General features: G+C 41.8%; 1 protein-coding gene across 1 annotated transcript in view; it reads right to left on the bottom strand.

Annotated features, from left to right (window-relative positions):
• Positions 1 to 13,199, bottom strand: part of LOC141230048 (uncharacterized) — an 88,025-nt gene that overhangs the window by 53,383 nt on the left and 21,443 nt on the right. The window contains exons 2-6 of the mRNA XM_073667537.1: positions 7,288 to 7,437; positions 6,979 to 7,158; positions 6,781 to 6,904; positions 6,600 to 6,697; positions 6,311 to 6,401 (exon numbers count right to left, since the gene is read on the bottom strand). Coding sequence (XP_073523638.1) covers positions 6,311 to 6,401; positions 6,600 to 6,697; positions 6,781 to 6,904; positions 6,979 to 7,158; positions 7,288 to 7,365 — 571 coding nt within the window. The 5' untranslated portion in view covers positions 7,366 to 7,437. The remainder of the gene's footprint in view (positions 1 to 6,310; positions 6,402 to 6,599; positions 6,698 to 6,780; positions 6,905 to 6,978; positions 7,159 to 7,287; positions 7,438 to 13,199) is intronic.

Below are 13,199 nucleotides of genomic sequence, written 5' to 3'. Positions count from 1 at the left end.
TCTGGGATCTGCTCCTGCAACGTCTGCTTCTCTCACCAGGAGCCTTATTAATCCTGCAGGCGGCGCTGGTGATGGAGGAGACGTCGGAACCAGAAGCTCTGGAGGCGCAGGCTCTGTCCAGCCATTAAGATTAGGGTTGCTGGGACCAGTAGTACCATCCAGTCTGGCAGTATGGGTGTGTGCTGTCCAGCTGGAGTAATCTGCTCCCTCCTTCAGAGAATTGGAAAGCACCGCACCCTACTAAAGCTGGAAGCGTATTGCTGGAAGCTGCCAGATACAGCCTTGTTCTCCTCTGGTTCAGTCCTCTGTGCTCAGCTCCCGGTTTGTCTATTTGTTTCCTGTTGTGACCTCGGCCCGTTTACGGACTACTCGTTTCTTCTGATTTTGTATTTTCTCTGCCCTCCTGGTTCTGACCCGAATACCTGACTATTCTTCCCATCTGACACAACAGAACAGCAGGTAACATAGTAGCCCAAGCTAGGGGTCTCTGTGTAAGTCCAGATCCATGTAGAGGGGTTAAAGAGAATCTGCTACCCCCTGGGAGATTTGAGACCTATAGTATGGGCATACAGGTTATAGAAAAGTAGATCTATACATGCCTGTATGGCCCATAGTAGAGGTCTGCTTGCAGTGAAATGGAGTTTTATAAAATCCGTTATCACATGCTTGGCGTCCCCCGGACGCCAAGAAGTCCCCGCCTATCTGCTTATTTAGCATGTTCCCCACCTCCCCTGCACGTCACAGGGACCTGTGACGTGCACTGGTTTAACTCATTTCCCGCGTATGTGCAATGCGATGCTCACATCAGGAGCGCTTTGTTTCCTCCCGGCCCGTTTGTCTCTGCACTGCTCCGCAGTGTTCTGGTGCGCAGGCTCCCCGATGCAGCCTCCCCGGTGCGCCAGAACACTGCGGAACAGTGCAGAGACAAACGGGCCGGGAGGAAACAAAGCACTCCTGATGTGAGCGTCGTATTGCGCATGAGTGGGAAGTGAGTGACAAGAGCGCACATCACAGGGCCCTGTGACGTGCAGGGGAGGGGGGGGAACATGCTAAATAAGCAGATAGGCAGGAATTTCGGGGCTAACTAAAGAGATAGGCGGGGATTTCTGGGCTAACTAAAGAGATAGGCGGGGATTTCTTGGTGTCCGGGGGACGCCAAGCATATGAAGACAGATTTTATAAAACTCAATTTCACTGCAAGCAGACCTCTACTATGTGCCCTACAGGTATGTATAGATTTACTTTTCTATAACCTGTATGACCATATTAGAGGTCTCACATCTCCCAGGGGACGAGAGATTTCCTTTAAAGAAGTTAAAGGGGTGATGGGCAAAACTGTGACTATAGACCATAACACATCTACTGAAGAAATCAAGCTGAACAGGCTTCTTTAGTAAAAAAATGAGTAAATAGTGGTGAAACCTCTCGCGGGTAATTAGAGCATGTGGCTCTTGGCAATCGAAATTATCGCTAAGTGCCAATATTTTCTGTCAGATGAGTTTCAAGAAGAAATATTAGACATTTTAAATGAACTTTTTATAATAGTGCAGAGCTGAGGTGTCTTATATTTAGACCTCGGGCATTGGGAAGAGGTAATGGAGACCTTTTTTGAAAGACTACCAGGGAATTACAGATTCACATAAGTGAGGCCGGCTGATCCCACCACAATCAAACTATCATACAGAATGAACCTGGAAAAAAAGACATAAAAAATATGTTACATCGCCAACAAGAACATATGTATGAGGGGAGAACTCCAACATTAAAGCGGACTTACACTTATTTATGGTGGACCATTGGAGCTACAATAACCTGATCAGAAGAGTAGAGAAAGTATTAGCGCCCCCATTTCAGGAGAGATTGTGCAGTAATCTGAATTCCTTAGGATTGAAAACATAATGTAATTTATGACGTGAAGTGAATCCAATATAGCTAGTATAAATTGGGAAGGGTAAGTAGAAAGGGAAAGATGTGTGAATAAAATTTAACTTTTATTAATATAATTAAAAAACTCTTATTATTTAAACTTTTTGTGAATAAATATTCATACATCAAATGATGTATATAGGGCTACTGCTGTGTAGTTATAAGCAGTTCTAGCCCACAAGTTACTTATTTCAAATGTGAGGACACAAGAATAAATTATCCACAGCCGATGTCCCTATAATTATTGGCTGGGTGTTATAAATTGTGTGTCCCAAGTATCCCAACACTCTTCGTCATAAGGTTTAATAATTGTAAATTCCATATGTGGGATGCCGTAAAAATGTGAGGGATAATGGTTGATTCTCCACCAGTGAGCCTTAATGGCTTCTTATATTCTCTGCACTGTTAGTGAATTATTAACAGTATACAAAAATAAGATATTATACTTGTGCGATCTCACTGCTATAGATGACATTAAAGAGACAGCTATATAGCTGAACTTGCATCTATGGGCCAAGCACTAATCTAATGTGGGTAATATATGCGGTTAATACCGCTGATCTGTCCAATCATACCCATAAAGATAAAGGTGCTCATTTACTCCCACCGCATATACATCCTAGCTGTGTGCGAGTGGTCTGCTTGCAGTCACTGTTATTTGTTGCAGAGATTAAATGTACAGATAACTGCCAGTGTGTATCATTAGCTTCACGTGGAGATCAAAACACACTATCTCCCCCACAGCGTTCTCACTCAAGTTACGTGCAGGTAATCTGCACGCTGTCAATGCCGCTTCATATATTGAGCCGGCAGGATAAAAGTAATTTACTGTAGAGATCGTGCAGTTAGCTGCCAGTTTGTATCACTGGCTAGAGCACGTGGAGAGCAAAACACCTTATCTCCCCTTAGAAAAAGCCGGTAATCACGGCGAAACGCGCGTCAGGGATGTTTACTCTTATATTCTAAATGTGGTGACACACTCCAGGATCCACACACCACTCTTTGTCATGTTAGGTGCCGTTGTTATCTCACTCTAATCTCTGATCTCTACTCTGCCGGCTTAATATACAAAGCGGCAGTGACCGCGTGCAGGTTATCTGCACGCAATCTGAATGAGAACGCTGTCGGGGAGATAAGGTGTTTTGCTCTCCACGTGCTCTAGCCAGTGATACAAACTGGCAGTTAACTGCACGATCTCTACAATAAATTACTTTTATCCTGCCGGCTCAATATATGAAGCGGCATTGACAGCGTGCAGATTACCTGCACGTAACTTGAGTGAGAACGCTGTGGGGGAGATAGTGTGTTTTGATCTCCACGTGAAGCTAATGATACACACTGGCAGTTATCTGTACGTTTAATCTCTGCAACAAATAACAGTGACTGCAAGCAGACCACTCGCACACAGCTAGGATGTATATGCGGTGGGAGTAAATGAGCACTCTTATCTTTATGGGTATGATTGGACAGATCAGCGGTATTAACCGCATATATTACCCACATTAGATTAGTGCTTGGCCCATAGATGCAAGTTCAGCTATATAGCTGTCTCTTTAATGTCATCTATAGCAGTGAGATCGCACAAGTATAATATCTTATTTTTGTATACTGTTAATAATTCACTAACAGTGCAGAGAATAAAAGAAGCCATTAAGGCTCACTGGTGGAGAATCAACCATTATCCCTCACATTTTTACGGCATCCCACATATGGAATTTACAATTATTAAACCTTATGACGAAGAGTGTTGGGATACTTGGGACACACAATTTATAACACCCAGCCAATAATTATAGGGACATCGGCTGTGGATAATTTATTCTTGTGTCCTCACATTTGAAATAAGTAACTTGTGGGCTAGAACTGCTTATAACTACACAGCAGTAGCCCTATATACATCATTTGATGTATGAATATTTATTCACAAAAAGTTTAAATAATAAGAGTTTTTTAATTATATTAATAAAAGTTAAATTTTACTCACACATCTTTCCCTTTCTACTTACCCTTCCCAATTTATACTAGCCATCTGTATCAGTGGTGACCACTAGTGTGAATTCTGTCCATTATTTCAATCAGTATTTTATGCAAGTGAATCCAACATACCAGGGCTCGAGCCATGCCAACGCATTCATGCAGGTGTAAATATTACAGTATATTACAGCTATCAGCCTCGCACAGCTTAGAGATACAGGTGCTTCTCAATAAATTAGAATATCATCAAAAAGTTAATTTATTTCAGTTCTTAAAAAAAGTGAAACTCATATTATATAGTCATTACAAACTGAGTGATCTATTTCAAGTGTTTATTTCTGTTAATGTTGATGATTATGGCTTACAGCCGATGAAAACACAAAAGTCATTATTTCAGTAAACTAGAATAATTAACAAAAAACACCTGCAAAGGCTTCCTATGCGTTTAAAAAGGTCCCTTAGTCTGTTTCAGTAGGCTCTACAATCATGAGGAAGACTGCTGACTTGACAGATGTCTAGAAGGCAGTCATTGACACACTCCACAAGGAGGGTAAGCCACAAAAGGTCATTGCTAAAGAAGCTGGCTGTTCACAGAGTGCTGTATCCAAGCATATTAATGGAAAGTTGAGTGGAAGGAAAAAGTGTGGTAGAAAAAGGTGCACAAGCAACCGGGATAACTGCGGCCTTGAAAGGATTGTTAAGAAAAGGCCATTCAAAAATTTGGGGGGAGATTCACAAGAAGTGGACTTCTGCTGGAGTCATTGCTTCAAGAGCGTCAACACACATAGACTTATCCAGGACATGTGTTACAAGTGTCGCATTCCTTGTGTCAAGCCAGTCATGACCAACAGACAACGCCAGAAGCGTCTTACCTGGGCCAAGGAGAAAAAGACCTGGTCTGTTGCTCAGTGGTCCAAGGTGTTGTTTTCAGATGAAAGTAAATTTTGCATTTCATTTGGAAATCAAGGTCCCAGAGTCTTGAGGAAGAGTGGAGAGGCCACAATCCAAGCTGCTTGAGGTCTAGTGTGAAGTTTCCACAATCCGTGATGGTTTGGGGAGCCATGTCATCTGCTGGTGTAGGTCAGCGTAGCAGGACATTTTACAGCACTTTATGCTTCCCTATGCCGACAAGCTTTTTTGGAGATGGAAATTTCATTCTCCAGCAGGACTTGGCACCTGTCCACACTGCCAAAAGTACCAATACCAATACCTGGTTTAAAAACAACAGTATCACTGTGCTTGATTGGCCAGCAACTCGCCTGACCTTAACCCCATAGAGAATCTATTATAGAGAATCTATGGGGTACTGTCAAGAGGAGGATGAGAGACACCCGACCCAACAATGCAGACGAGGTGAAGGCTGTTATCAAAGCAACCTGGGCAGCTATAACACCTCAGCAGTGCCACAGGCTGATCGCCTCCATGCCACACCACATTGATGCAGTAATTGATGCAAAAGGATCCCCGACCAAGTATTGAGGGCATTTACTAAACATACATTTCGGTAGGACATCATTTCGGATTTTAAAAACATTTTTCAAGCTGTTGTTATAAAGTATTCTAATTTACTGAGATAATGACTTTCATGTTTTCATTGGCTATAAGCCATAATCATCAACATTAACAGAAATAACACGTGAAATAGATCACTCTGTGTGTAATGACTCTATATAATATATGAGTTTCACTTTTTTGAATTACTGAAATAAATTAACTTTTTGATGATATTCTAATTTATTGAGAAGCACCTGTATATCATGGCACAGGTGTAATGTTTTTTGCATAGTTAATCGCGATCCTGTATGAAGTCAGTCGGTTTTAAAAGAAATTGAAAAATCAGGACAAAAGGGAAACTCTGTTGTTATTGTACAGAAATTCACACTTGGCCTCACTGCACGTTTAATGTTGTCGATCATAAAAGTGAAGTTTGGTCATTAAAACTGGACCTGGTCTTGTAGGGACCATATGAGAACATTCAGCAGCACAGAAGGGAGAGAAGGTAGATTCATCCAATAAGATACCAGGGTTCTAGGAAGCCAACAGCATCATTACCCTCCGCTTTCTCTTACAGGCCCATCATAATATTTTCTTCAAGTGATTTTCTAAACTGCCTGTACATTCTACGTACATTGTCATCTGGTTTTGTAGTTTACAGATCTGAGGAGGTAATGGTCAGCGTCTTCTAATCACAGGGAGTAGGTGGATCCTCCAAGTTATAAGTTCTATAGAAAAGGGCTTTCAATAGCCAAAATCATTTGAACAGTTTTTGGTGGAGGAGAATGTTGTGGTCTAGAGGCAAAATGGTGATCACACGATTGTGATACGGCCGGACTACACAACCGATAAAGCAGCCACAGCCGGTGACTTATAAGAATCTGAAACTTCTCTGCATTTAGTGGTTACTACTCACCTGGGAGGTTATCTGTAGGAATCATCTCTTTACACCGCTCATCACCCCTCACATATGTCTCTGTAGTATTCATATGGGTCAGATCTTCAACCTGAAACAAATATTGTAAAAGTCACAGACAGATGGAGAAGTCTCATCTATGATCAGCTCTAATCCTGCCATCTCCACCGTTCTCATTACACAAGTATAAAACATATAATACTGGTGGATAAAACAAGACTGAGCACAAGATCTTCACAGCTGTCTACACATCATAGGGGAGATCTCATGACACTTTCTCTCCATCTACCTGATGATCCTGAGGAGCATTGGGATCTTCTTGTTTGCAGTCCTGTGGAAGAAGAGGACGAGGACATCTCTCTGGTGTTGTCCTCTTACTGGATAAAACTGGAGGAAACACATATAGGGACTGAATTCATTCTTTACATACAGATAATTATAGGCCGTGTGTATTTAGTCCTGTCTATTACCTGGTGATGTGAGGGGCTGAGGAACCTCCATCATGATGTCCTTGTACAGATCTTTGTGTCCTTCTAAATACTCCCACTCCTCCATGGAGAAATAGACTGCAACATCCTGACACCTTATAGGAACCTGACATATACAATGATACAGTCAACCCACCGATCCCTTCATAGCGTTACTGTATAATGTCCCAGCAGTGTCACCTCTCCAGTCAGCAGCTCAATCATCATGTAGGTGAGTTCTAGGATCTTCTGGTCATTGATGTCCTCATGTATGAAGGGGTGAGATGGAGGCCCTGTGATTGGGCTCAGGGGTCTTCCCCATCCCTCAGACACAGGGTGCTGACAGCGCCCACTAGAGGTCTTCTTCACTACTGTGTAATCCTGGTTATGGAGAGACACATTCATAAATCTCACTACAGACATTTCCAGAGTCCTCACCTCCCCAGTTCTGTCCATCTGTTATTCCCATAGATAAGAATGATGTAATGAGACGTCATCAGAATCTCTCACCTCTCCAGTAAGCCGGAAGAGGATCTCTAGCGTGAGGTGTAATATCCTCTCCGCCATCTTGTCTCTGTCCATTTCCATCTTTGATGGATAAATCAGGAAAATTCACTTGTATAGACGATCTTTACTGAGAGGATCCGATATTGTAGAGACCTGAACGAGAACACGATGAGCTGATGTAGCATCATAAAAATCCTGTGTAATAATACAATTACTGGAGATAATCTGGGAAAACATGAGGAGATTTATAATTTTACAGTATTTAGTTTTCTTCTTTACATCTAGAAATAAAACCTATATACACTGCTCAAAAAAATAAAGGGAACACTCAAATAACACATCCTAGATCTGAATTAATGAAATATTCTCATTGAATACTTTGTTCTGTACAAAGTTGAATGTGCTGACAACAAAATCACACAAAAATCATCAATGGAAATCAAATTTATTAACCAATGGAGGCCTGGATTTGGAGTCACCACCAAAATGAAAGTGGAAAAACACACTACAGGCTAATCCAACTTTGATGTAATGTCCTTAAAACAAGTCAAAATTAGGTTCAGTATTGTGTGTAGCCACGTGCCTGTATGATCTCCCTACAATGCCTGGGCATGCTCCTGATGAGGTTGCGGATGGTCTCCTGTGGGATCTCCTCCCAGACCTGGACTACCGCCAACTACTGGACAGTCTGTGGTGCAACGTGACGTTGGTGGATGGAGCGAGACATGATGTCCCAGATGTGCTCAATCGGATTCAGGTCTGGGGAACAGGCGGGCCAGTCCATAGCTTCAATGCCTTCATCTTGCAGGAACTGCTGACACACTCCAGCCACATGAGGTCTGGCATTGTCCTGCATTAGGAGGAACCCAGGCCCAACCGCACCAGCATATGGTCTCGCAAGGGGTCTGAGGATCTCACCTTGGTACCTAATGGCAGTCTGGCTACATCTGGCAAGCACATGGAGAGCTGTGTGGGCCTCCAAAGAAATGCCACACCACACCATTACTGACCCACTGCCAAACAGGTCATGCTGAAGGATGTTGCAGGCAGCAGATCGCTCTCCACGGCGTCTCCAGACTCTGTTACGTCTCTCACATGTGCTCAGTGTGAACCTGCTTGCATCTGTGAAGCGCACAGGGCACCAGTGGCGACTTTGCCAATTCTGGTGTTCTGTGGCAAATGCCAAGCGTTCTGCACGGTGTTGGGACGTCGGGCCCTCATACCACCCTCATGGAGTCTGTTTCTTATTGATTGTGCAGACACATGCACATTTGTGGCCAGCTGGAGGTCATTTTGCAGGGCTCTGGCAGTGCTTCTCCTGTTCCTCCTTGCACAAAGGCGGAGGTAGCGGTCCTGCTCCTGGGTTGTTGCCCTCCTACGGCCCCCTCCACATCTCCTGGTGTACTGGCCTGTCTCCTGGTAGCGTCTCCAGCCTCTGGACACTACGCTGACAGACACAGCAAACCTTCTTGCCACAGCTCGCATTGATGTGCCATCCTGGATGAGCTGCACTACCTGAGCAACTTCTGTGGGTTGTAGAGTCCGTCTCATGCTACCATGAGTGTGAAAGCACAACCAACTTTCAAAAGTGACCAAAACATCAGCCAGAAAGCATTGGTGCTGAGATGTGGTCTGTGGTCCCCACCTGCAGAACCACTCCTTTATTGAGGGTGTCTTGATAATTGCCAATAATTTTCATCTATTGTCTATTCCATTTGCACAACAGCATGTAAAATTGATTGTCAATCAGTGTTGCTTCCTAAGTGGACAGTTTGATTTCACAGAAGTTTGATTTACTTGGAGTTATATTCTGTTGTTTAAGTGTTCCCTTTATTTTTTTGAACAGTGTATTTTAGGCCACAGACAACAAGCAGTTTCTTCCTCAGAGTCTGCAGCTGAACACGTTTCTCATAGACTCATCTTTCATAAAGCTAATTCTCGTCTCATTTACAGACACTGGAATCAGTATTAGCAATACTGCAGGAGATATTCATTGCACGTGACATGAGAAATAACTACTTCATGAGGAGGACGGCATCTTCATTTTCTACTACGGCTCTAGAAACATATTGGGCCAGAATCCGTCACCGACTACATCTCCACCGGTCGTCTATATGAATGTTTCCCTTCTTCCCCGGACTGTAATCTTGTATCATATTAGATCTCATGTCTGATTCACACACAGAAGTTTGAGGCTTTTATAAAAGCTTTTTTGTTCACACAAACACCTCGGACAGAAATTAATTGATACCAAAGTCTTCATGTACATTGTTTTATGGTGTTTATTTCTGGCCTTAGTCTTTCCTATGTTACAAGAAAGACACCAGAAAAGAGCAGAAATAGTAAAAACATGCAAAAAGCACAAGACAAGTTTAAGGGCAATGGTACCAAATACTAATGAAATGTATGTAATGTTTTAACTTTGCAGTAAGTAATAAAAATGCCTTAAAACATTCTCTCTCATCTGGCAAATATTAAAAATTATGGTAAATTATGGTAATCCTATTTGACCTAAAACTGGAAAGGTTTATTCTGATTTCATGTCAGATATTGAGAGAAACATGCATGTGTGTCTTTATATAGTGTATGTAAACTTCTGGTTTCAACTGTACATCAAGAGAATGCCAAGAGTGTGCAAAGCAGTCATCAAAGCAAAAGGTGGCTACTTTGAAGAACCTAGAATATAAGACATATTTTCAGTTGTTTCACACTTTTTTGTTAAGTATATAATTCCACGTGTGTTAATTCATAGTTTTGATGCCTTCAGTGTGAATGTACGATTTTCAAAGTCATGAAAATACAGAAAAATCTTTAAATGAGAAGGTGTTTCCAAACTTTTGGTCTGTACTGTATCTATAAATATATACTGTATATCTGGTGGAGTCATATCTCCCGACTCTGCAGACCGCATGCCGCTGCTGTACTTGGCAGGCACGGACCAGATGGTATGGAGATTAATGAGGGAAAAGTCCAAAGGCAAACTTTTCCACACTTAACAAGAACTTGATGAGAAGTACAGTATATACATCAGATAGCAGGCACAACACTTTATGAATGTTTCTTCTGCATTAATAATAAAAATGCATATATAATATATGACGTATTGGCCGATATTTTGGGCAAAATACTCAAGCTCGTAACCCTTTGTCAAGGGTCCTCATGCTTATGAGTCCCTACTCTAAACATAAAACGCAAAGCCACAATAAGAAGAAATTTTTTTTCTTTTTTTCTTCAATTTTGGGGGAATTTTAATTCTTCTTATTGTGGCTTTGTTTTTTTACCAAAAAATAAAAAAGTTATGGCTGTGGGAAGAAAGGGAGCAGAAAAAGAAAATGCAAAAATGGAAAATGGCCCAGTCATGAAGGGGTTAACACAAGCAAAATTACAAGCTCAATGGCTTGTTGTGGATGTACTGTATATAAACAGATGTAAACAATGAATGATTGATACAGTCACTACCTTACCCAATCCCGTACCTAAACTAAGCTGATGCTGCCTAGAAGAGGAGGTTGGCACCCTAAGGAACGACAATTGTGTCCCTCAGAAGCCCTATAGAACGTATAATTAGCATACACACACTATATTATACAGTGGGGAAAAAAAGTATTTAGTCAGCCACCAATTGTGCAAGTTCTCCCACTTTAAAAGATGAGAGAGGCCTGTAATTGACATCATAGGTAGACCTCAACTATGAGAGACAAAATGAGAAAACAAATCCTGAAAATCACATTGTCTGATTTGGAAAGATTTTTTTTTCAGATTTTGGTGGAAAATAAGTATTTGGTCAATTACAAAAGTTCATCTCAATACTTTGTTATATATCCTTTATTGACAATGACAGAGGTCAAACATTTTCTGTAAGTCTTCACAAGGTTGGCACACACTGTTGCTGGTATGTTGGCCCATTCCTCCATGCACATCTCCTCTAGAGCAGTGATGTTTTGGGGCTGTCACTGGGCAACACAGACTTTCAACTCCCTCCAAAGGTTTTCTATAGGGTTTAGATCTGAAGACTGGCTAGGCCAGTCCAGGACCATGAAATGTTTCTTACAAAGCCACTCCTTCGTTGCCCTGGCGGTGTGCTTGGGATCATTGTCATGCTGAAAGACCCAGCCACGTTTCATCTCCAATGATCTTGTTGATGGAAGGAGGTTTGCATTCGAAATTTCACGATACATGGCCCCATTCATTCTTTCATCTACACGGATCAGTCGTCCTGGTCCCTTGGCAGATAAACAGCCCCAAAGCATGATGTTGCCACCCCCATGCTTCACAGTAGGTATGGTGTTCTTTGGATGCAACTCAGCATTCTTTCCCCTCCAAAAACGACGAGTTGTGCTTCTACCAAACAGTTCTACTTTGGTTTCATCTGACCATGTGACATTCTCCCAATACTCTTCTGGATCATCCAAATGCTCTCTAGCAAACTTCAGAAGGGTCTGGACATGTAATGGCTTAAGCAGGGGGACATGTCTGGCACTGCAGGATCTGAGTCCCTGGCGGTGTAGTGTGTTACTGAAGGTAGCCTGTGTAACGTTGGTCCCAGCTCTCTGCAGGTCATTCACTAGGTCCCCCCGTGTGGTTCTGGGATTTTTGTTCACCGTTCTTGAGATCATTTTGACCTACGGGGTGAGATCTCGTGTGGAGCCCCAGATCGGGGGAGATTATCAGTGGTCTTGTAGGTCTTCTATTTTCTAATTATTGCTCCCACAGTTGATTTCTTCACACCAAGCTGCTTGCCTATTGCAGATTCAGTCTTCCCAGCCTGGTGCGAGGCTACAATTTTGTTTCTGGAGTCCTTCGACAGGTCTTTGGTCTTCACCACAGTGGAGTTTGGAGTGTGACTGTTTGAGGTTGTGGACAGGTGTCTTTTATACTGATAACAAGTTCAAACAGGTGCCAGTACTACAGGTATGAGTGGAGGACAGAGGAGCCTCTTAAAGAAGAAGTTACAGGTCTGTGAGAGCCAGAAATCTTGCTTGTTTGTAATTGACCAACTACTTATTTTCCACCAAAATTTGAAAAAAATGTATTTCCAAATCAGACAATGTGATTTTCAGGATTTGTTTTCTCATTTTGTCGCTCATAGTTGAGGTCTACCTATGATGTCAAATACAGGCCTCTCTCATATTTTTAAGTGGGAGAACTTGCACAATTGGTGGCTGACTAAATACTTTTTTCCTATATTATATTATTATATATATATATATATATATATATATATATATATATATATATATATATATATATACACAGTACAGATCAAAAGTTTGGACACACCATCTCATTTAAAGATTTTTCTATATTTTCATGACTATGAAAATTGTACATTCACACTGGAGGCATCAAAACTATGAATTAACACATGTGGAATTATATACTTAACAAAAAAGTGTGAAACAACTGAAAATATGTCTTACATTCTAGGTTCTTCAAAGTAGCCACATTTTGCTTTGATGACTGCTTTGCACACTTTTGGCATTCTCTTGATGAGCTTCAAGAGGTAGTCACCGGAAATGGTTTTCACTTCACAGGTGTGCCCTGTCAGGTTTATTAAGTGGGATTTCTTGCCTTATAAATGGGGTTGGGACCATGAGTTGTGTTGTGCAGAAGTCTGGTGGATACACAGCTGATAGTCCTACTGAATAGACAGTTAGAATTTGTATTATGGCAAGAAAAAAGCAGCTAAGTAAAGAAAAACAAGTGGCCATCATTACTTTAAGAAATTAAGGTCAGTCAGTCTGAAAAATTGGGAAAACTTTGAAAGTCTCCCCAAAAACCATCAAGCGCTACAAAGAAACTGGCTCACATGAGTACCGCCCCAGGAAAGGAAGACCAAGAGTCACCTCTGCTTCTGAGGATAAGTTTATCCGAGTCACCAGCCTCAGAAATCGCAGGTTAACAGCAGCTCAGAT

Source organism: Phyllobates terribilis, unplaced genomic scaffold (genome assembly GCF_046119375.1).
Source record: "Phyllobates terribilis strain yellow unplaced genomic scaffold, ASM4611937v1 Scaffold_489__1_contigs__length_1346288, whole genome shotgun sequence".
NCBI lineage: Eukaryota > Metazoa > Chordata > Amphibia > Anura > Dendrobatidae > Phyllobates > Phyllobates terribilis.
The sequence above is the reverse complement of the archived record's forward strand: the minus strand, read 5'-3'. Positions and strand labels throughout refer to the sequence as shown.